This window comes from Drosophila grimshawi, unplaced genomic scaffold, assembly GCF_018153295.1.
Source record: "Drosophila grimshawi isolate 15287-2541.00 unplaced genomic scaffold, ASM1815329v1 contig_1369, whole genome shotgun sequence".
Lineage (NCBI taxonomy): Eukaryota > Metazoa > Arthropoda > Insecta > Diptera > Drosophilidae > Drosophila > Drosophila grimshawi.
In genome coordinates, this window is record NW_025062891.1 from 6,374,451 (window position 1) to 6,397,423 (window position 22,973).

At 37.4% G+C, this 22,973-nt stretch overlaps 2 protein-coding genes across 5 annotated transcripts in view; both read left to right on the forward strand.

Moving 5' to 3' along the window:
* The first annotated feature begins 4,659 nt into the window (after positions 1 to 4,659).
* The window catches only part of LOC6561249 (neogenin), a 44,418-nt gene continuing 26,104 nt past the window's right edge, over positions 4,660 to 22,973 (forward strand). For all 4 annotated transcript variants that reach the window (XM_032734113.2, XM_001987613.3, XM_032734116.2 and 1 more), the window contains exon 1: positions 4,660 to 4,810. In XM_032734113.2, coding sequence (XP_032590004.1) covers positions 4,717 to 4,810 — 94 coding nt within the window. In that variant the 5' untranslated portion in view covers positions 4,660 to 4,716. The remainder of the gene's footprint in view (positions 4,811 to 22,973) is intronic.
* On the forward strand, positions 17,272 to 17,906 carry LOC6561248. Its single transcript, XM_043214259.1, has 2 exons — positions 17,272 to 17,640; positions 17,708 to 17,906. The coding sequence occupies exons 1-2, from the start codon at positions 17,272 to 17,274 to the stop codon at positions 17,882 to 17,884; spliced, it is 546 nt and encodes a 181-aa protein (XP_043070194.1). The 3' UTR covers positions 17,885 to 17,906.

Genomic DNA, 22,973 nt, shown 5'->3' on the forward strand with positions numbered 1-22,973 from the left:
CTTAAATTCCAGAGTGAGTCATTGGCATTGACGGCTGGAAGCTGCTGCCACAAAAAAAAAAAAAGAAAAGAAATTTGAGCTGATTATCGCCGCACACTCAAGTGTCAATGGCCAAAGTTTTTTGGCCAATAACGCCAGTTCAGGCATTAGCTGTAAATGAATATTAATGCTTATATTTATGTTAATGGAAGCAGATCAGATATGTTGGCTACTGGAAGTATCCGTTTCCTGTTTTTGGCCACTTTCAAGCCGCTTTCGAATTGCGCTTAAAACCAATTATCAAATCATGTCGCTGCTGGCTGACAAACTCATTTATTTTGCTCCCGGACATGCCCACATTGCAACACACACACACACTAATCAAGTCCAAGTGCAAGTCAAGTCAAGTCAAGTTCCAATTTTACTTTCGTTTTACAACAAGAACAGCGAATGATATATATTTATATATGTATATATATATATATATACATATATATTTTCCATGGGAGACTGAGAGATCCACAAGCTGTCAAACTGTCGCCAGGGCCTGAAATAGTCATTATTCAGTGTCAGAAGTTGTATAGTTTTTGAAGTGGTGGTTTCCAACTAATTTTAATGTGTGAAAATTAATTTTGTGGGCATTGGTTTAGTTTTGCTTTTATACATATATGTATATATGGGAAACTGCCTCGACCTGAGACGCCTACCAATTAGCTTGCTCAATTGTGCTTCATACCTATGAGAACCTGTCGATTTTTTCCTGACCCCCTACATATCTCTCCTGCACCAGTAAAATGACAAACTTGTATCTATAATAACTAGACAATGTTTATTTTATTTTCTATTTATTTACTGAATGGATTCTAAAAGCAGTTGAAAATTTGTAAGGAATGTTTTTGGAAAATATAAATTGAAAATTAAATTTACACTTTAAATGATATTAAATTAGGAGCGATATATTTAGATTTTATTCAATGAATAAAAATTGTTTTTTGTTTGGTGACTTTTTTTTTATAATTTAGATATGTATTTTGCTGGCTACACTCAAATATATCCCATATAAATCAATTTTGAAATATGTTGCCGTATATCCACAATAAAAATAAAACAAATTTAATTTCTGTTAACTAAAACAATAATAATAAATTTTGAAAACAAGCTGACAGATTTTAAACACTGATAACTAAACAATTTATATATTAAGATGTTGCTGCAAAATTGTAGACTCCAGAAACGGGAATAGTATAGTAATTTTAAAAGCAAGGAGCATAACTCGACTCTTATGTGTTACACAGGGTATGCACAAGTCTAGCACACACACACACGAGTAGTTCTCACATCAATTTAAAAAATACAATCGGCATAAATCATGTGATAATGGGAATTATATAGTTAGTTTAAGGCTAGAAGCCCAACTCGACTTTTATCTTCAATCAAGCATTTTTTGTGTTGCAGGGTATTTGTTAGTGTAGCACATACACTGGTAGCTCCCTCGCCAATTTAAAAAAATACAATCGACATAAATCATGTGGCAAGCGCCACGAAGCACACGGCGACATATTAAATTTACAAGCTGATTTTGATTTATGCGCGTAATGCATATAAATATGTATTTATTTATTATTATTGTTGTTGTGGTTGTTGTTGTTGTTGTTAGTGCTGTCAAGTCGACTCGACGCTAACTTAATTTAGCTCTTGCGTTTCTCATCCTCTCTCTGTCTAACCATGCCTCACTGTCTTTGTCTCATTTTCGCTTAGCCTACGCAATTTGCGGTATGCGGCAACGTCACTTACAATTAAAGACTCAACAAGATAGGACGTTGCAGTCGGGCGTAGCAGACTACTTTGATACCATAAGTTAGCCCAGCAGATAACAAGTAACAAAGATCCGGGTGAGTGTAGCCAAGAATTACCGTCTAAGTTGGCCTTTCAAAGTTTGGTAATCGTAGCTGTTAAATTACGGAGATATGTGATTTTGGAAATGGTCTGAAAATTTATATGCTGATCGGTGGAGGAGGTTACCAGCAAGTTACCTTTCAAGTTTGGTTACTCTATCTTTAGAATTGTGGGAGATATGCTTTATCGATGGCTTATCGATTTACACTTTCCGAAATATCGGCATTGGCGATTATGGGCGTCGATGTGGGCGTGACCATAAAAATATGTTATCGGTTCTTAAAGGTGGCTACCAGTAACATACCTACCTAATTTGACTGTAGCCTTAAAATTGTGGGAGATATCTGGCCTTATCGATTTACGAATATCGATTTTATTGATTTCATAGCCCCCTGGTGGGCGTAGCACTCTAATTTGTACACTTTGTCTGAGGGTAGCAAATACCAGTATGAGTTTCAAACTTCAAGTCTCTATCTCTACACTCACCAGGAGAATATATATCCAAGAAGAAGAAGAATATTTGGTAAAATTGTGGTAATGATTATTTAATTATTATTTCGTTTTCGTTGAATTTATGGCCTTTTGACTGATTCTGAGCTTGTTTGAAGGACCTCCGAGAGTCGTTATCAGTGCGCAAGATTTAATTACTCTGTATAGTTGACATAGAAGCAATATCTGTCTGACAATTATAAATATAACATAATGAGGCACAGATAGGAAGGCATTCTAATTACGTCTGACAAGCTCTGACTGTTTATTCATGTAGAACTTCTCGGAGTATCTCATTTGTAATTTGTGGGCGTTTTAAAGTGCGTCGAAGTTACTTTCTTCGCCTTGGTCTGACAGACAGCTTCATTAATTAAAATGAAAATTAGTGGTTTTATATTGTAGGGGATATGCAGGAGGAGGGGTAATGGTAGTGGGAGACCCCATTCCGGGAGGCCCCATTCAAAAGCAGCAATTAGTGGCGAGCGTGTAAAAATCTTTTCGCTGCCAAATTTTATAAATCCACATTCAAAACCTGACCCACTTTTGGGCGAGCTGATGAAGTCAGTGCAATCATCTCCTGTTCCCTCTCCCGTCTCTTTCTTTCTTATTCCCTCATTCTGTCCAAAATGTAGAGATAGCAATTTGATTTTTAAATCTCCGTCAACTCCCTTTTCCCCTGGCAATTTGTATAAATGTTCGTGCATTTAATATTACATTTATCATTTCACCTTTTCTGCAAGTCAGCCTCTTAAGCGCAATATTAAAGTTTGATTTAAAAAGAACTAAACTATTCAGTTGTGGCTAATGTCTAACTTTAAATTAAAAATTGCGACTAGTTTATAAAAATACCAACTGTAAATGAGTTGCCTGTGCGAAAGTGTTCAGCATTCTTTTGCTATGGAAATTTTTCTACAACTCTCGACCACACAAGCTGTCCGCTGGGACCCTTAGTTTGTCCGAGAGGGGGGCAATCAAACGAGTTGTGACCGCAACAGTCAGCAGAATATTAAAAAAAATACATATATATGTATATCGGACTGTGCGCTCTTTATGCATGTGAATGAAAAATGCAATGCTCGTTTAATGGCAAAAAAATAAAATAAAAATAAAACAGTACAAAGTTACAAGCCAAAAGGGCACATGTAAATAAATATATGACAGCTGGAATTAATTGAAAAAGTTGACATATTGCTGGAACAGCGTCGCGACATTTGCAAATTGTATCAACATGTATTGCAAACAGACAAGGCAATGCAATATAAATCAATTAAATCAATTTACTTTGAAGCTTAAATAACGCATGAAATGATTTAATTTGTTACGTCAATTCAAATTGTGCACAGTTGGCGCCACTCAGTGTTGGAAAATCCAGAGAGCAAGAGCAGAGAGCGCGTTAGCATCGATACACGTAACGATACTCACTCTCAGAGCTGGCCACTCACTGCAAATGTGCGTCCCTTTGCTCTCTTCGTCTAATTCAACGCCTGTAACTCTGCTTCTTGCTCAATGCCTTTCGTCAGTTTCGTCCGAATTCTCATCGCGTGTGGTTGGTTGCGCACATGTTGCTCGTGTAATGCTTGTGTAAAAAGCCTTTAAATAAATGAAAATATTAATGAAGTGCATATAACTATAATGTAAAATCAAAATTACGTTTAGCTGGCCCAAGTGCAATTATCATATACATATATTAAGTGCAAAATATGAATTAAGCATAACAAAAACGATTCGCAACGGTTGCCTGCGGCCAGACGACGCAAATGTTAGTGTGAGTGAGACAACGCTAGTGTATGCGCACAATTTATTGCTGCGTTTTTTGTTGTTACTGTAGATATTATGCCTGGCGCTTCTGCTCATATGCAGTTGTTGTTGCTGCTGCTGTCGTCAGATGTGCGAGTGTTTTGTTTGTAAAAGAACAAGAAAAGAAAAAGGATTGTTTTGTTGTTGCTGTTGTTGCAGCCGGTAAAACAAATAGTAACAGCTTGAAGTTTCAATGCAAATAGCGCAAATAGTCGCAACATATTCGGAGCAAAAACAACAACACTCAAAATTCAGGCGAATACACAAGAAAAGAAAAAGGTGGAGTGAGCGTACAAAATAAAATAATAATGTGCAGACGGAATGTGGAAAATATGTAGAATGTTTGTGCAAAAGTAACAGCGCAAAGGAAATCGAAACCGACACCGAAACCCAAAACAACACCAAAGCAATAAAGAGAGGCCCTCGAAATGCAGCAGCACATTAGAAACAACAAATACAACAAAGTTTAGAAGCGAAATAATTATAATTTAAATTCAAAACACACAAAATCATCGCAAACAACGGTTTAAATTATAATTGCAACAAATATACGCAATGACTGATGCGGATCCAATGAATTGTATGGGGACTTGGATTGTGGTGTTCGCGGCGTTTTTGCACCTGGCAACATTTTCGCATGCAAGCCAAGGTGAGTAACGAAATCAATGATAACGATTGTATTTGTGTTTTTTTTATTATAGTTTGGTTTCGTATCACGAGCACAGTTCGGTCCCGCCTATATCGTTGATATTGAGATATGGCACTACGTACTGGGTGACAAGTTGTCTGGCCGACGTGCAACAGCGCAGGTTTTTTTACGCTAAACTAAAAGTAAATTTAGTTAACCTTATGTCAACAGTTGATAAGCTCAATATTTGACCATATCCGCACCTCAGCAGTACAGTGATTAATCAGTAATTGTAACCCGAGCACACTTCTGTATCTTTCTGAAAATATGTATCCCTAAATACAAGTTTTTGCAAGATGTAAATTTGAATTCATTTTTATAATAAAATGATATTTTATTACTTTACCACCCAAAATTGTAACCTTTAGCGATCTTTGACTGTGGTTAATATTTCACAATACGTTTCGGCATTACCACATGTCGCAAATTGACGCAAATTGGGGACTTTTTCCAGTCCATAGTCCCCAAAAATATACGAAACACAAATCACAAGTTCTTATCCATATGGTAGTCATATATTTCGAACTGTTTGCAATAATGAATATAGCAAACATCACTTTATAGATAAGACAAGGACTTTGTAAATATAAAGTTATCAGCATTTTACAATTAGCTTTCGAGCACTTTTAATGAGTTTCGCTTGAGTCAATTGTGTATTTGACACGCTAATTTGAGGCATAACTTTATTTGCAAAATGCTTAAATGCTTATCATTTTTACTTGAAGCGCTTTAGTTTCGATATTAACGCAGAGTACTCGACTTGAAGACACGCTATGCCCAATTTGCTTACCATATCTCTTAAATCAATGAGTCAGATCCACAAATACTTGAATGCCACTCTAGCAAAATGCAGTGCCATAAACAACAAACCAACAACAAGTGTTTTGAGGGCGCAGGTAACCAGCATAAAAGAAGAGAAAACAGGTCAAATATCCAGGCAGCTGAAACGCATTAACTGATTAATGTACAACAACAGGCGGAAGCAGCGCTTACGTTTTTCAATTTCCAGTTTTTTCTATCGGAAAATCAACATCAGCTGAAATCCTCACGAAATGCGCAAATAATGCAAACAAATTAAATGCTCCTTTCAACCCAATGGCACTAGAATGCTGTCAAGGCAACCAAATACAAAACGCACCCCCTAAAATAACATGAAGCAAAAAAAAAAAAAACAGTCACAGCTTAAGCTCATGGGGTGCCTGGAATTTATCACTGCCAGCCAAAAAAATGAACATCCCCGAAAAGTGGAAGAGTCAAGCTGGAAAAATGATAAGCTGTCCTCGTTGCTGGCATGTGCTTTATCAAACCACTTTTTCGGCTAAAATACATATGCAAATTGCGTGCTACGGGATGTCAGTATTTGGGTCAGACTCTCTGCTGGTCTTATCAGTATTATGTACAAAAAGAAGACTGGTTTATAAATGCAATTGAAATGGAAGTTTACCCATTTTTTGTACAATTAAGATCAAGAAGAATTAAGTACAATGAGAACTAAACATAAATCCCTTTAACAAGTTTGTTAATTATATTTATATTATATTTCCTGATTGTTTATTTTTCGATAGTATAATTATGACGCCAGGTCAAGTGTTTTTTAATTTTTACACTCATATATATTTCGGATCACGCCGGTATTCCTCCTCAGCGAGAACTTTATCAGGTGCGGAGTTTCAAATATACCGAAATATATCGATAAACTAAAGTCGTAATATTTTGTATATTTATATCATATTTTACCAGTTAAGTTGTAAGGCAGAAATTGATTTAATACTGAGTTGAATATGGAAAATATAATGTTTAAACAAAATTGTTTAAACCTGTATTTATTATGATAAATATACGTAAATTAATAAGGCACCCAGAAAATTTCGATTTTATAATAACAAATTAGTTAAATTAACCTAATACAAAGTGATGCGCATGAAAATTAGTACACTTGATGTTAGAAATATATGAATTATACGTATGTTTATTAACCGGACTCATAAAGACCATATAGCAGGTGGTGATTTACAATTAAATTGAAGTCTCAGAGTTGAAGTTGGAACTACGTTTTTAGCTTAACTTTCTTGCGTTCTTTTAAACAGTACTTTGGCACGCATTCCGTTATATTGTAAGCCATCGACAATGGCTGAAACCAGGTTGGTTTTAACAACAGGACAACAACTGTTACACACACACAGAGAGAGAGACACACGCAATGTGCTTAATTAATGGCCAGGCGGTAATTAAAAAATCTTAATACAACAATGGCAACAACAATGAACGACTGGGTGTAACCAGAAGAAAGCAGAGCCCAGTAAATTTACGTGCTGAGCTCCTGTTTCCCTACCAGGAGCATATATAAATAAAAATCTTCTCTCTCTCTCACTCTCTCTCTCTCTCTCTGTCTTGCTCGTTTCACATTTTACTTTTAATGGCCATAATTCTTTGTTTAGTGCCTGGCCGGCCTGGTGGCCCCTGTGTGAACTGTGACAATTGTTTTGCGTTGCCAGCTGGTAGCTGTGTGGCTTAGCTTTAGCTGCTAAGCGTATCCCGTGCGAATCCTGGCAGCTAGCAGCTACTATCCACACCAGCAGACATAGCAGACTCAGACCACCAGCATATTTGGCCGCATTACGTGTTATATGATATGAGTGACATGTTATTCTAATTTCACACCCCCTTTTTTTCTGGTTGTTGTGCTCGAAGGGTGCGCTGCTGCTGTCATACATCCAAAGCATTTCCATATGGTCCGCTTCGGGCGCTATGTGTCGCAATGTGTACACAATGTACATAAATTTGTATGGTGTATGTATGGGGAGAATTGTTGGGAAGCGAGCCCAGAATGAGGTCATTTCTTTTCCTTTTTACTGTCTTGACTGAATGTTGCCGGGCCCGGCTGTCAACTAATTACATTGCCATTGCAAAAGTATTTTCTTGTCTTACTCAAACGCCGGAAATTTGACAGAGTTGCCGCTGTTGTTGCGGTTGTTGTTGTCGTTCCTGGTTGCAGGAGCTGCAAGGATCTCGCAAGTGTCGCTGCATTCTTTCAACGCTCTGTCAATTTTCAATCAGGGCAAACATAATAACATAGCTAAGGAGTGCCTGAGTGCCACCCTGTGCATGTGTTCCCTAAAGGTATGGAAAAAAGAAACCAATATCTTTGTCGTTAACGTTGCCGTTGTTGCAACGGATGTCAGTTATGTATGTGAATGTATATGTAAATATATATGTGTTTGTGTGTGTGTTTGTTTAGCGTGGCACTGGCATTGACATTGTTCAAGGTTGCACTTACGGTACAGCTTATTGCAAAATATATTCATAACAAATATTTACATATAGGTTAAATAAAGGATTGGCTAACGCTATTCTCAAATGTTTTTCGATAAATGAATGTTTGTACTTCTTCGTATTCTGAGTACAAATATTTGTTGAATAACTCCTTGCTTTCCTGCAAACATTCATATAAATAGTTCATATATCTATTTGACTTAGCGTATTCTATTATAAGCAGCAGCTGTTGTAGATATTAAGCTTCGATTTTTAACGCAATTTCTATAAACGGATCAGCAACTGAGAGAATTAATAACTTGTTTATAATAATTTTAATGGGAAAGTAAATAAAATAATCACCATTAAACAGCGATTATTAGATCTTCACTCATAGTATAAATAGTTATAATTGTTTTTTTTTTGTTTAATTGGCATACCGATTGATTTGTTTCAGTTAACGAGTCTATTCTTGTTACTCTATTAACGCTTTTCGTTTTTTGCCACCACAGCTGCACAATTAAATTAACAAATTTAAAGGCGCAAATTAATTTTAATATGCATATCGCACACATTTTTCGGCAGAAAAACTATGTATGCATTTTGAACATGTCATGTTTCGTTTTGTTGCATATATTCAAGGCATTTTTATGGTCTGACCACAAAAACAACATGCTTGTTGCCTGCATCATCCAACTTTATTTTTTTTCTCAAAAAATGAGCAAAAACAACAAACTCCCAAATGTGTGTGTCTCCCTCTATCTTGCGTTGTTCAATCTGCTGACTCCCTCGCCTGGCAGCAAATGCAATTTGGGCCGAGTTCTTCATCCTTTTAACCAATTCGAAAAAAGACAACATGAATAATTCACAAAAGAAAAACAACATCAGCAGCAGGAGAAATCCCAAAACACATTTCCAAATTGTGGCTGTGGCTTTGGCTGCTGCTGCTGCTGTTCTTGTTGTTGTTCTTGAGGCTGCTGTTGCAGTTCAACGCACCCGAATTCCCCGCAACACAGCAACAACAACAACAACAACAAAAACAAAGCTAACTTTATATCAGAGCTGGTCCGAGTTGTTCTCTGGTCGTTTGGTGTGATCTGAAGGCAGAGAGACCTGAAAGCATATACAGCCAAGCAAAATGAATGGCAACAGGAAATGGCATAAAATTCACTTTATTTTCATTTGCAATTACTTGTGGCATTGGCAATGCACTCCAAAATAAAACTGGGCGCTTTTGTAAGGGTGTGGGCGTGGTCGTGCAGCCAATTTGCATAACGTGCTACGAGAATGTGAGTGGGAGGCGCAGCCAATCAGCACCAAGAGCAGAACTGTTGCTAAATCTAGACTTGGAAATGGAGCTGGATGGCCAGCTCTACTGGCTATTAAAAGCCTTGTAAATAGCACAGACAACAATGCAAATTTATTTTTTTTAGAGAGTGTGAGTTGTTGTTCGACTATAAAGTGTTAACTTGTTGCAACTATAATAATAACAACAACGAAAGCAGTCAAGCGAGACGAGGTATAAGCTAGTAAGAAGTGCATCTGAAGACAGCGAAGTAGAAATGCAGATCAAAGTGGAAAAGATCTGAGATCAAACTAAAACAAATACACTTGGGAGCGGTTTCAAATTTATTACTTTGTCAAAACTGAATCGATTTTAAAAAGCAGCACTTTTTTAGTCAGGATTTTTAATGCATTGAAATTGGAAACATTATTTTACGACAGGCCTAGGCAAAATCCACACGTGTGCAGCTTTTATGATACGCCCGTTCATACTTTTAACCTTTCAATCAACTATACACCATTTATTACTCAACATTTGTCGTTCTTTAACATCCTTTGTCTCATCCCTTTGCCTTTCCAGTTTCATTTGCATCTTTTTGTTCCTGCGGCTGTCATTTTCCTTAACGTCTGATCCTATACATAAATGCATATCTGCCTGTATTCAACCCCGTAATATTTTAAAGGCACCTTAAGCGTTAACAACGCCAACTAGGCATAGTAATAGCTGCAAAATGCTGAATAGCTTTAACTGCAGTTATGGGAGCACCCGCTCACAGAATGAATCGTTAAACACGCTCGTTAAACTATCACGCCCAGCTCTCAAATAGCTCCTCTGGGCTTGCAGACGGGAGCTGCATAAAACACCCAGACATTATTTGGAGCTGAGCTACAAAACTATGCTGGGACTAAGACTCGATGCCAATTCATTTAATCACCTTTTGCAAACGGAAGTCGACAGTGGTTTAATTCTCTTTTTCTTTACTTATACACCATTCTTTTAAATTTTGTAATTGCTCCCAACTAACAACTCCCAGCCTTCAGACTTCAGCTGGAGATCGGCCACGCCTGGAGTCGAGTTTGCGTTGTGCCCGCAGCTGGGTAAAGAACTCAATTAAAAGTTTAGCTGGCAAGCGCCACTCGGCACTTTCCTACGGGAGTGCCTACAAATAACGTAAAACAAGCAACATTGTTCGACTAGATGATACCGCATAAACAATCTCTTAAAAATGGTAGTCAGCATACTCAACGGTCTTATGATAAAACGAGGAGGCGGAATCCTGAAAGCCAATTATAGAGTATTGTGTCACCTTAACCAGAAGAAGATTGTATTTCCTAGGTTAACATGTCCTAATCTTGCAAGAGTAAATATGTGGCAGTGAATGAAGACCGCCAATAATAATACTTTATTCATACTGGCTGCTCAGTTTAGCATAACCCTTTTACTCATTTAATGGGTATAGGGTATTGAAAATAACTCGCTTCATAATTATTATAAAGGCACAAGCAAAGTTTCTGCATTGTTGTTGTTGTGGCTGCGAGGCAGCATTAATTGAAAATGCGGCAGCAAATTGAGTTGGTCATTTAGGTGGCATGTCCCCATGTCTCGACAAGAGTCTCGACTTCGACTCTGACTTGGATGACTTATCAGTCGCTTATCGGTCAAACAGACCCCAAAGACTAAACGTTTGCTGTTGTTGTTGTTAGTGCTGTTGGCCATGTCTGCCTGAAAGTAGATCGATCGTTGAATTCAATCCGCTCTCCACAGCACAGCTCCACCTCCTCCCCTATCTCTGTCTGTATCTGTAGCGTTAATCTATCTGGCTGCAACGATTGCCACACATAAAATAGAACATGAAAAACGAGCGACGCTTACAACGGCGACGACAAACGACGCGACGCGACGTTTTGTATATACATGTATATATGTATATATATACATAGTGCTATCGGGTGGGGGAAGGGAGGACAATTGGAGGTGGAGGGGTCAGTGTGTAGTTGTTGGCAGCCAAGTAATTTGTTACAAGCAGCACAAGACAAAAGAAACAGGCGCGCTTTCCGATCTCCGATCTGAACTGCGATTCCCGCGTGATTCTTCGCCATCCGCCTCCATCTTCGACTTGGAGCCGAAGCGAATGCGCAGCGTTTACTATTATTTCAATATTAACTACAAAATGCACGTACTTCATACCACTTACCGCGTCTATGCCACTGTGGTTGCCCTCCCTGCATTTGCACAGTGGGTCGAAAGTGCATAACACATTATTAAACGCAAGGTTTGATTGAGTTTAGTCCATATAAGTGAAAAGCCTACACTTTAATGAATACTCAACCAGTTGCAACTTCAAACAATGTCAATCTTTCCCATTGCTCTGTGTACCACTGTGCACAGTCTGGCTGTAAGCACGATAAACCAGTGTAGCTCCCAAGTCAGAGGCACACAAACTCACACTCAGTCAGCGATCTTTGTTGGCAGTGCTGTGATCTTATCTCAAACGTTGACCGTCTGTCCGTCCGTCCAGTTGTCGTTCGACCGGGCGCGTTCGCGCAACTTAAGTAGGTACTAAGTGCTGCATATTTCAGAGCCATGGCACAGACCTGGCTAAAGCTCTTGGCTGTTTCTGTTTCTGTTTCTGTTTCAGATCTGTTGAGCTGTTGAACTCGCTGTCTGCCATTTGTTGTTCTTGTTGTTGTGTTCTTTAAAAGCGATTGCAATGGCAAAAGAGTCGATAACATGTGCTGTTTATGACGCGCCCGTCGATATCTGATTAATGGAAATTATCTGCGTTTGGCAAGAGCTGTAACTGCAACTGCAACTGAAACTTCAGCTGCAACTGCATCTCGTGCTGTGTGGCATCTTCAATTGAGCTGTCATGTTCAGGTTGTGGTTGCCACAGTTTGAGTTTTGAGTAAGTTTTTTACGCTAATTTACGTGTCGCCGTTGTTATTCGCATAAAATGTTTAAAATGCGACCACTCGCTATCAAACGCATCACACAGTTCAGTTCACTTCAGCTGAGTTCAGTTGTTGTTGGCCCATTAGACGCCAAACTTTATGTGCAACGGGCAAACACTTGACGCGATTCTCTCTCTATCTCTCTCGCTTTTAACAGACACTTAAGTTTGTCCCGGCCAGAGCCGAGCAGGCTGGAATGTGGCAGCCGTTTTGGCCAAACACTCGACTCGAAAGCTGCGTAACTTTGCAGCCAAAACGCCGCTGGCAACGTTTACTTTTCGACCAGGCCAACATCTCATGTGCAGCTGTTTTCAGCGACAGTTATTAACTGCCTAAAGTCACACTGATTATAAACTCAAAAGTTGCCAAATTTCGGTATACATCTGTATTCAGTTGTAAAAGAAAGCTAGCACATCTAAGAAACGATTAAAGTTTACACATCAACATTATTTTATTACACACAATACGGCAAAATCTTACAATTTTAAAGATATGCCAGCAAACGTTTCAGAATGCAGCACAAAAGGGAATAAGAAGAATGGATCTCAAGCACGAATTGTTATATGGTAGTTTTAATGCTACTTTAGCATTTCTTGGTTTATTTGCACTAACTGCTTCTTACCACTTTTTGTGCGACTTGTTGACTGCTATGCTTTAACAGTCATTGCCATTGTGATGGGGCTTCCTTCCACAATTGCAGTTGGCGCTCAGTTATGCAAATCTTGTAATGAGGTGGTAAAATACCAGACTCGACTGCACTTTTCACGTCTGACAATGACACAAATTGCTTTTGTCTTGTGTCTTCTGTCTTGAGGCTGAGACCCTGAGACTTACTCTGAGTAACTAGTCGACGAGTTCGAGTGCCCAGGGCATTGTTTATCCACTGTCTAATATGGTGCTACATGTGTTCCACGTACCGCTGAATGCCGGGCATAAAATTATGCGCAAGTTGACAATAAAGCCGGCTTGGGTTTGTGTGGGCGCCTACATCGCTTAGCAAATATACCAATTAGGGGCTGTGCTCATTAACAGAATGAATGTTGCCATGAATTTGTATACCATTCACTCATAAATTGAGCAGAATACAATAATAGTTATGAGAGATGTCGTGAGATAAGAACACGTATCGTTGAGAAATACTTTGCCCGATAGTAACAAGATACTGAAATTATTTCATTATTCGTTTTTTTTGTTTTGCCTTTGTCAAGGAATGTAAACATAGAATAACGGTATCATTCTCTAATATTTATGTACATAGATCATCAAACTTTCACGATAGTATCCATATACCTAAGTAACTCCATGCTAGAGTCCCGCTAACCTCATCACAGTGTATTATTACCAATTGAACACACTTGCTAGTGTATTATTTTAACATTTTATTTTTCTCAAAAGGAATGATTTTTATTTTTAATTTAAATATTGCGTTCAGTGACGAGATGTTTGCCAAGGCGCCTCTTTCAAAAGGCAGCTAAATGTTGAACTTGAATATAGCCTCCAATTTAACTTGGACAGCAGATTAAAAATTCTATTTCAACTTTGATGTGAAGGAAAGTTATCGAAATTAAATATGCTTTGTGTATATTTTTACTTTAGGAGAGTCACCCAAATCTACTTTGCATATATGTTTTATTTGCTAATAATTCTGAACTGGCTTAAAGCATTTTACATTGGGTTAAGCCAACCAGTTAGTTTACAGGCAGCTTTTATGATCTTTTGACACGCAAATGCCGTTAGCTGAATGTTAAACTAAAGCCAAGTAACTCGCAGATGCAGATGCAGATGCAGTTGTGGAAACCCGCCAGTTGCTGTACTGCTCTGACAAGCGTGAAATTGCGCGTCGCGACTCTCGCCAGAATCACAACAAGAGCAAACAGCAACTACAGGCGACACCCGCACTTGAACTTTTGCACAAAGTGTTCAACATGACAGCCACTAGGAAGAAGAAGAGGCAGCTTTTTTCGAATTTGCCAACTGGGGGGAGAAGTAAAGTGAAGAGCCAACTGGACAGCAGCTCTAAATTGCTAAAGCGGAAGTCACGTCGCGACGTAGTCCGCAGAGAGAGAGAGCGAGCGAGAGAGAGACAGAGAGAGAGAGAGAGCGGGTTAGGTAAAGAGCGAGATGTGGGTGGAGTTAGAGAACAGCTGCCAAAAAGTGATTGATGCGCCGTTAAGCCAAAACCAATGGAAAACATATTTCCACAAGCATTTCTCGTATTCCCTGTCCCTGTAGTCGCCGCCTGCCTTGCATTTAATTAAAACTTTTCCCCGATCGTCGCGTATCGTTTTTTATGCAAAAGTCGTCGTCCTCATATTCAGCATTTGGCATATGCAAATTTCTGCCATTTGTAGCTCCCGACTAAAAATCCATCCGTAAGGCAGTTGCTGTCAATCCACAAATTGCAATCTGCAATTGCGCCCCTGGGGAACAGCAAGTTCAGGGCCATGACATGTGTCCCACCTCTCCCCCTCTTCATCCTACTCTTTTCCTCCAACTCTCTCTTCGCTCTCAAATAGTTTGGAGTTAGGTTTCTTGTGTAAATATTAATTCAGATCAAATATCAAATATTTTGCCTGACAGTCAAAGACTCTTTTTCAACTGAAGTCTCAATGCGAGACTAACCTGTAAATATTTGCAGCATTATCGTATGACTATTGTACAAACAAAAGGCTTTAATAAGTTTGACTAGCAATAGAACTACCATTTGGGTGGGAGTCCCCTTCTCCATCTTCTCTTCTCGGTCCCTTAGCGAAAACAACATTAATCTTTGTTAAGCTGAAAATAAACATTTGGGCGCAATAGAAAGCAAGCTCCCCTGCTCTCCAGTATCGGGATCTTCTGACAATAATAGGGAAGTCACTTAATTGCCTCTCGGATGTCTTTTGACCCTTTACTGGTTCAATAAACTGCGCTATTTGTTTTATTGATTGCCTTATCAGTGCTGTGGGCTGTCTGGAATGCATTTCGTTGTGCTACACTGTAAATGACGCCTCACACTTCAGAATTTATTTCAGAACTTCTAAAAATTCTGTTTTTTTTTTAACTTTATCCATTTGTAATTTGGGTATTTTAAAATTAAAGTTTTTAAAATTTAGAGGTGATTAAAAATATCTCATAGATCTTTACGAGTGGTTAAGACGAGAAAATGTGTAAATATTAATAAATATATATATATATTATTATATTATATTATTTATAATAATTATAATCTGTTTAAAGTGTGCTTAAAATACAAATTTAAACTAAAACAATTATCAAAATCGACGGATCAAAGCATAAAGTTCAGGATACTTAACTTGTCTACTACTACTTGCCCTCTTTTTGAGCAGTATTAAAATGTACTATACTCAAATTAAAAGTTAGTATGACATGAGCAGATTTTAGAGCTAAGGCAGATAAATATATTCACCATATTCGCCAAGCCGTTTGAAAAACGATTAATTCTGATATGGCTGATTTTTTACTTGCCAATATCTCCAGCATTATTCTACATAGCTAAATCAAATAATACGTGAATTCCAGTTACTGAAATTATGATTGTATCAACTAGATACAAAAGATTAAATGACTATTCACCTCTTCTCAACGTCCGAATCGGTTACACCTATTCTACTACTTTCACAACAATTTTATGAAGTTTACCAATTGGAGTAAAAGCTTAAAATGTCTTTGAATAAAATATCAAATCTTATTCTATCTTCATACGCCCTCAGCATAGCATAATTCTCAAGGATTTTGTAGTGAGTGACGATATGTCTATATGATTGAAATTCAGGTAGCAACTAAGTCCGACTGGGTAACAAATTTGAATTTTTTACTTGGACATAGTGTGACGCAAACTTTTCGAAAAGAGTAAATTAAATAAAATAAATGACAAATTGATGCATATTAAAAAATCATATTACTTACATTATATACTTATTTTCACTCATAGTTATTTTCACTCATATTACGCCGTGAATCACATACTCGTATATATTCATAAATTCACAAAAACCATTTTTCGATTATTTATGAAAGTTGTGTGCATGTGTACATATATGTAACAGACACAGGGACGCATATCCGACCCCGTATATTTATATTATTGATAAAGTTGATTTAGCTATGTGCGTCTGCTTAAACAAATCGATCGTAGAAACTATAAGAGTTAGAAACTTAAAGTTGAGAATATAAGTTCTGGTACACCATTGGCAAAACAGATTTATTTAATTTAATCGAAAACCGTCTCGCGAAACTACATTGAACAAACTACCATCACTAAACTTACCATGTATTTAAGAGCTGGATTCAATTTATTTGCTTGTAGACTAGATCATTCTAACTTGTTTTATTGAACTTTATACATTTGCTATTTGGCCATTTTTGGAAGCCTTAAGCTTGATATTAATTATTTAAAATTGATTAGCAAAATCTCCCAGATCTTTACGAATGGTTAATACTAGTTAATGTTATTAACATATTATAATATATTAAAAGGCTAATTACTTTCATATCACATTAAGCATTTTCAAGGGCCGTTGAAAATACCTATTTAAAAAATGTCGATTTTGATTATACCTTGTAAAGATAATTTCTCGCTCTCGATTTTTATATATGTCACTAACAAAATGTTCCATACTCAAATAATAAATTTTAATGAGAGGAGTAGTAGATTCAGATCAGCCATTAATCCTATTTAAAGTAACGTTCGACCGTGATAAAAAAAAAAAAAAAAAACTTTAACATCTGATATGGTTGAATTGATTGTTATGGACAATTGCTTAGTATATCTACAATATCTTGCCAAATGGTAAAAACTATTAATGTTTCAAGTCTATCACTGTAATTATAATCGTACCAGGCAAACATTGTAGTTTGTCTAATATCGAATCAGTTTGCAAACCGCAGCAGCAGTTGAATGTTCAAAACTAAACTCTTTTATATTAATTATTATGTTTTTCACAATTTCGTACTTGGTTGTATTCACGTTGATACTATGTGATGGATATACACGTCACACGAACCTTAAATGTGAGGTACTAGAAAAGTCAGTGATCAAAATACCCATGTGTAAACTGAAAGTTATGGGTCGTGGTCGTATCGCTGCCAATGTTGAACTGGATATATTACAACTGCCAGTAGAAAGTATCCAGGTCAAATACAGTGTTTTTAAAAAACAAAATGTATATTTGCCTTTTCTTTTCAACGTCTCTCTTGATTTTTGCCACTTCATGAAACATCCGAATCGCTTAAATGTTTTCTACTACTTTCATAGGGCTCTTATGCCATATACCAATTGGAACCATACTTGCCCATATAATGTGAGTACCAGTTATAAATTCCATTGAATAATATTTCAAATCGTTTTCTATCTTCATAAACCCTTAGCATAAAATAATCATCAAGGATTTTGTACTGACTGACGAGATGTTTGCCAAGGTGCCTATACCAGAAGGCAGCTATATGTTTGACGTGAAGGTAGCCTCTAACTACACGTGGGTGGCCAACTTTCATGCTTACTTTGACGCGAATCTGAAGCAAAATTTTGCGAAAAGAACAAATTAATTCAAATAAATAACAACTTTGTGCAGACTTATAAATCTATTTATATATATAGTGTAAGCAGATAAAAAGCATATGCAACCCCGTATATATACTCTTGATCAGTACCAAGAAGATTACAAAGAATTGCATGCTCTCCCATTGATCAAATATGTCACTAACATAAAATGCGAGGTGTTTATAAAATGTACCATTCTACAATTAAAAATTTGAATGAGAGGAGTAGATTCTACATTAAACTCCATTAATTCTATTTATCATAATGTGCTTATGCACTAACGAATTTTTGATAACGGCGACATTTATAAAAAATGAGTTTTGCATTCTGATTTGGTTGAATGTTTACTCGATTGTTACGGACAATTGCTTAGCATATCTACCTTATCTTTCCAAATGGTAACATCGATTAATATTCCAAGTCTTTTCACTGTAATTATAATCATATCAGGTAACTAAAAACATGCATAAGCTAGCCATTTAAACAGTGTAGTTTGCATAATATAGAATCAATCCGCAATCTAGCGCAGCAGTTGACAGTTCTTAATTACATTTTTTCTATGTGAACTATTGTGTTGTGCAAAATGTTGTTCTTGGTTGTATTCCCGTTGATACTCTGTGATGGATATGAACGTTTCACGAATATGAAAAGTGAGGTTGTAGAAAAATCAACGGCCTATACAACGATACCTATATGTAGGCTGGCAGTTCTGGGTCGTGGTCGTGTTGGTGCCAATAGAAAATATCCTGGTCAGATACAGTGTTTGGAAAAAACAAAATGGATATTTGGCTTTTCTTTTCAACGTCACTGTTGATTTTGAAGAATCCGAATCGCTTACACATTTTCTAGTACTTTTATGCCGTTTTCCAATTGGAACCATTCTTGCCCATATAATGTGAGTACCACTCATAAATTCCACTGAATAATATTTCAAATCGTTTTCTACCTTCAAATGCCCTAGGATAATATAATTGTCAAGGATTTTGTACTGACTGATGAGATGTTTACCAAGGCGCTTGTACCAGAAATCAGCTATATGTTTAAAGTGGAGATAGCCACTAATTTCATCTGGATGGTCAATTTGGACGCGGATGTCAAGCAAACTTTTGCGAAAACAGTAAAATAAATAACAAATTGTTGCATATTAATAAAGACATAAGAGGGTATCTCGCCGTTGGTCAATCTCAATGATGTGTAGTTATTTACTGGTTTTTACTTATATCAGCGTACAAGCATAAGACTTGATAACGAGCTCGGGCCATCGACCATTGATCTACAGATAACTTTTCGGTGTTGTGCCGTGGGTCAAATTTATAGTTTTTGTTTTTTTTTTTTTTTAAATTTGGTTTTGGAGCTGTGCGTGCCGCGTCATTGCCTAAAGAGGGAGTGAGTACTGGGACTTTTGTGGAGTGAGAGACCGGGTAATAAATAAGAGTAAGTATACACTCATATGCACTCACAATTTATGACTGGGTCGATTGTCGACTGCAGACTTTGAGCATTATTCCATGCACTGCCACTGGGCATTAGGTACATCCATAACGCATTATGGAAACGCTTTCTATTTATGAAAGTTGTTGCCCCGGCCAGACAGCTGAAAATTGGTCAGGCTATAGTTCAGCTCTCAACTCCCTATTAGACCGTACCGTACCCAGTTGATTATGCTTCTATCGAACACTGAACACTTTATACACAGCAGTCACGTAGCTGCAGCTGCAATCGATATGGATTTAATTCATTTGATGGTTTCTTCTTATTCATCCGCTTCAATTGTTGCAATTCGATTAACGCACGAATTTCCATAAAGAATTTTTGTGTTGTATTCAAATAAATAAATAAAATAAGCATTTTTTTACTGCTAACTTAAATTTGTGCCGGATTCAAAAAGAGCCTGTGGATTTATGCTTTATTTATTTATAATTTTTCAGCTCGCTCATAAATACGGAATTTGGTCTGATGAACAGATTTTGCTCATACGACAATAATCATTTTTGACACTGCATCCATCAACTCAATAGAGTTTTTATGCACTGTTGCCCGCTGATTTTGTTGTTCTTGCAGATGTTGTTGTTGTGCCTGGGATTACTGTAGTTTGGGTTGTGGCTTTGCATATATGTATTTATGCATACATTGATTTGGCAACACAATTGGGTGGCTTTGGCTGGCCAACTTGCAGCACTGTTGCACCAGTTGTTAGTGTTGTTGTCGATTGAATTGAATTGGCTAGGCCACAAACATATTTTCATCACAGCTGCCACGGGGCGCCTATCTAATGCGGTCAGTGTGGCGACTCCGTGGGCAGCGGCGGCAATGCGTGTGGGCAGACCATAAAAATAATAAATACAAAATGCGACTGCAAAATTAAATACATAATTGACGCTGGCTCGTAAAACTTGCCAAAAGAATTTACAGTCAGTAAAATGGGCAAGGGAGAACGGGTGAGGCTGGCGGAGAGGGTGCATCGTTCCACCATTTGAACTTCAACCGCAGATAAACAAGCAGCTGAAGAGGAAGCTGTGACGTGAAATCTCTGTCTGTGTGTGCGTGTGTGTGTGCGTGTGTGTGTGCGTGTGTGTGTGCGTATGTGTGTGTGTGTGTTAGCTGGCAGACACATAATTCATACATTTACAAAAGCATTTATCGATTTTTTTTGCGCTAGTAGCTGCCCCAACTTTGTGGAGGACTCAGCTGTTAGTTGTTCTGTCCCCTTGCAATATTTTTTACGATTTGCAACAGACGTTTGCCACTCAGTTCCCAAAACCCCCACTAAAATAACATCTAATGCGCGCCTTTCAACAGCATCACTTTATTATATGTACTTATATACACATTGTATATAAACACACATATATATGTATATACATTGTAAGTGTAAGAGTTGTTGTGTTTGTTGTTGTTGTTGTTGGTGCTGTTGCGGTTGCCCCCGAACACGACAAATGTTTTGACGCACATCCAGTCAGGCTCTTCGGGGTCGGTCTGGTCATGCCATTAAATTCAGTGGGAATAAGAAAAGGAAAACGAAAAGTCGTCGGGAAATGTTTTCAGTTTGCTGATGATTCAGAAAAGCGAGTAAAAACATTTCGCATTGCCTTTAAAATGCTTCTTCGCAACGAGTGTTGAGTTTTATTATTGGCACAGACTCCTGGAGAGTACATTAACTGATACCTAAAATACGCAAAAACCTTTTGTTTTTAATGGGTTTGGAGTGTTTTTGAACCCTACCCGACCCATAAATAATAATGCGTGACAAAATCAGATGATTTACTTGGCTCTGATGACACTTTACATGGCCATAATTTGTTGCCAGTCCAGGCGCGCACAAATTTTACGTGTTATCAGTTGAACCACGCCAACATGCCCCAAAACCCCACACCCCTACCACTTGAGCATTGTATACTCCTAAGTTGTGGGAGTGGATGCACCAATAAACTTTTTTGTTCAAACTTTTATGCTCGGTGACAGGGCCATTAAATCAAATTCAAGTTCTTGGTCTGAATATTTTAGTTATTTTTAGGTGTTATGTGTGTCTGTCTTTTGTATGGGCGCACATTAATCGTAAATTATGTTCGAAAAATGTCACCAAAAAGTATTATTTATATCTAACAAGTTTTTAATTTGATTTGTTTTTCAATCTTTTTGCAGGTAAGTGAATGTATATATCATCTAATATTGATCGCAAATCATAGTCTAAGGAAGGATGTGCAAAAGGAATTTAAGCCCAGGGCAACTTTAATGTAAGCTATGGAGAAAATGGGAAAGGATATTATTTTACTTGCTATCAATTTACTTATATATATGTATATATGTATGTCATTTAGTAGTTTTCATAGATATGTATCTACTACTATTCTACTATTCAAACTTATACTGCTGTCCAAATTGGCTCATAAGTTCTTCGTTAATTTTCAACCGATTTTCTACTGATTTCCTTCTTGAATACGTCATTTATATCAAAAGCACATGTAAATTTGTATTACCAGCCAAAGCTAAAGTTGTATTTATAACATTTAAGAGTTTCATTAAGTTTGGCGCTTAGCACTGCATTCACATCTTTTATTTAAAAATGAAGAGCATTTCGTATATATTAAGCTTAACTCATTAAATTCTAATAAATTGTACAAAATAAATTAAATTTTGTAGTAATCATACGCCATTCGAAAAATCTTCGCAAAACACGCGAATAACTCGGAACGAGTTTCTAAAATGCGTAAGACATTTGAGAATGTAAGAAATGTTGATAGTGGAATCAGTCAACAAATTGGTTAAGGGGTCCATAAAGTGCAAGATGCAACATCTACCTGTTTGTACAGAGTATCTGCTAGTCCCATACTCTTCTGTAAATGTTTTAAAACAGAGCTAATGCTGGTCATATGTAGTCATTAGAGTTGTTGTTGTTCCCGATATGTTAATAATGCACGCATAAATTTGACGTCAGGTGCAATCAACACATTTTCGAAAGCGCCTCAAAAATATTGACACAAATTTGATAAAACGAAAATTGAAAACTCGTTTTGTGTGTTGCCAGCAGCAATTGCAGCTCCGATTACGCTCATAACTTGTCTGTCTGTCTGTTTGTATTTTTGTTTATTATTTTTATTGTGGGCCAAATTCAATTAAAAGCAGTCAACGTGGGCAGGCGCCAGTCAGAGGAGCAGCTAGGAGCTAGTAGCGTGGGATGCGACTGCCAGCAACTGCCAGAAACAACTGCACCAGCAAGTGGTATGGCATGGCATAGTTGCCTCACCATTGCGTAATCGAACAGGCTGCCTGGCACTTATCTGCATGCATGCATTTAGGCTCGACAGCGACAACTGCAGCTGGGGCGTGGCAGCATTTACTGCTGCACCGAATACGATTATAATAATTATAATGAATATGGGCGCAAAAACTCACTATAAGATGCGAAAGTTTTTGTCAAACTGCGAACCTTAATTGTGCTAACTGAAAGCAAATTTAAGCACAGATTAATTGGGTTTTTTTTTTGCAATTCATTTCTATAGATGCAGGTGAATCACAACTGATAAATTACTGTCCAAATTTGACAAATAATATGTAGATTTCTTACATTCTCGAAGGTCTGCATAATTGAGTATT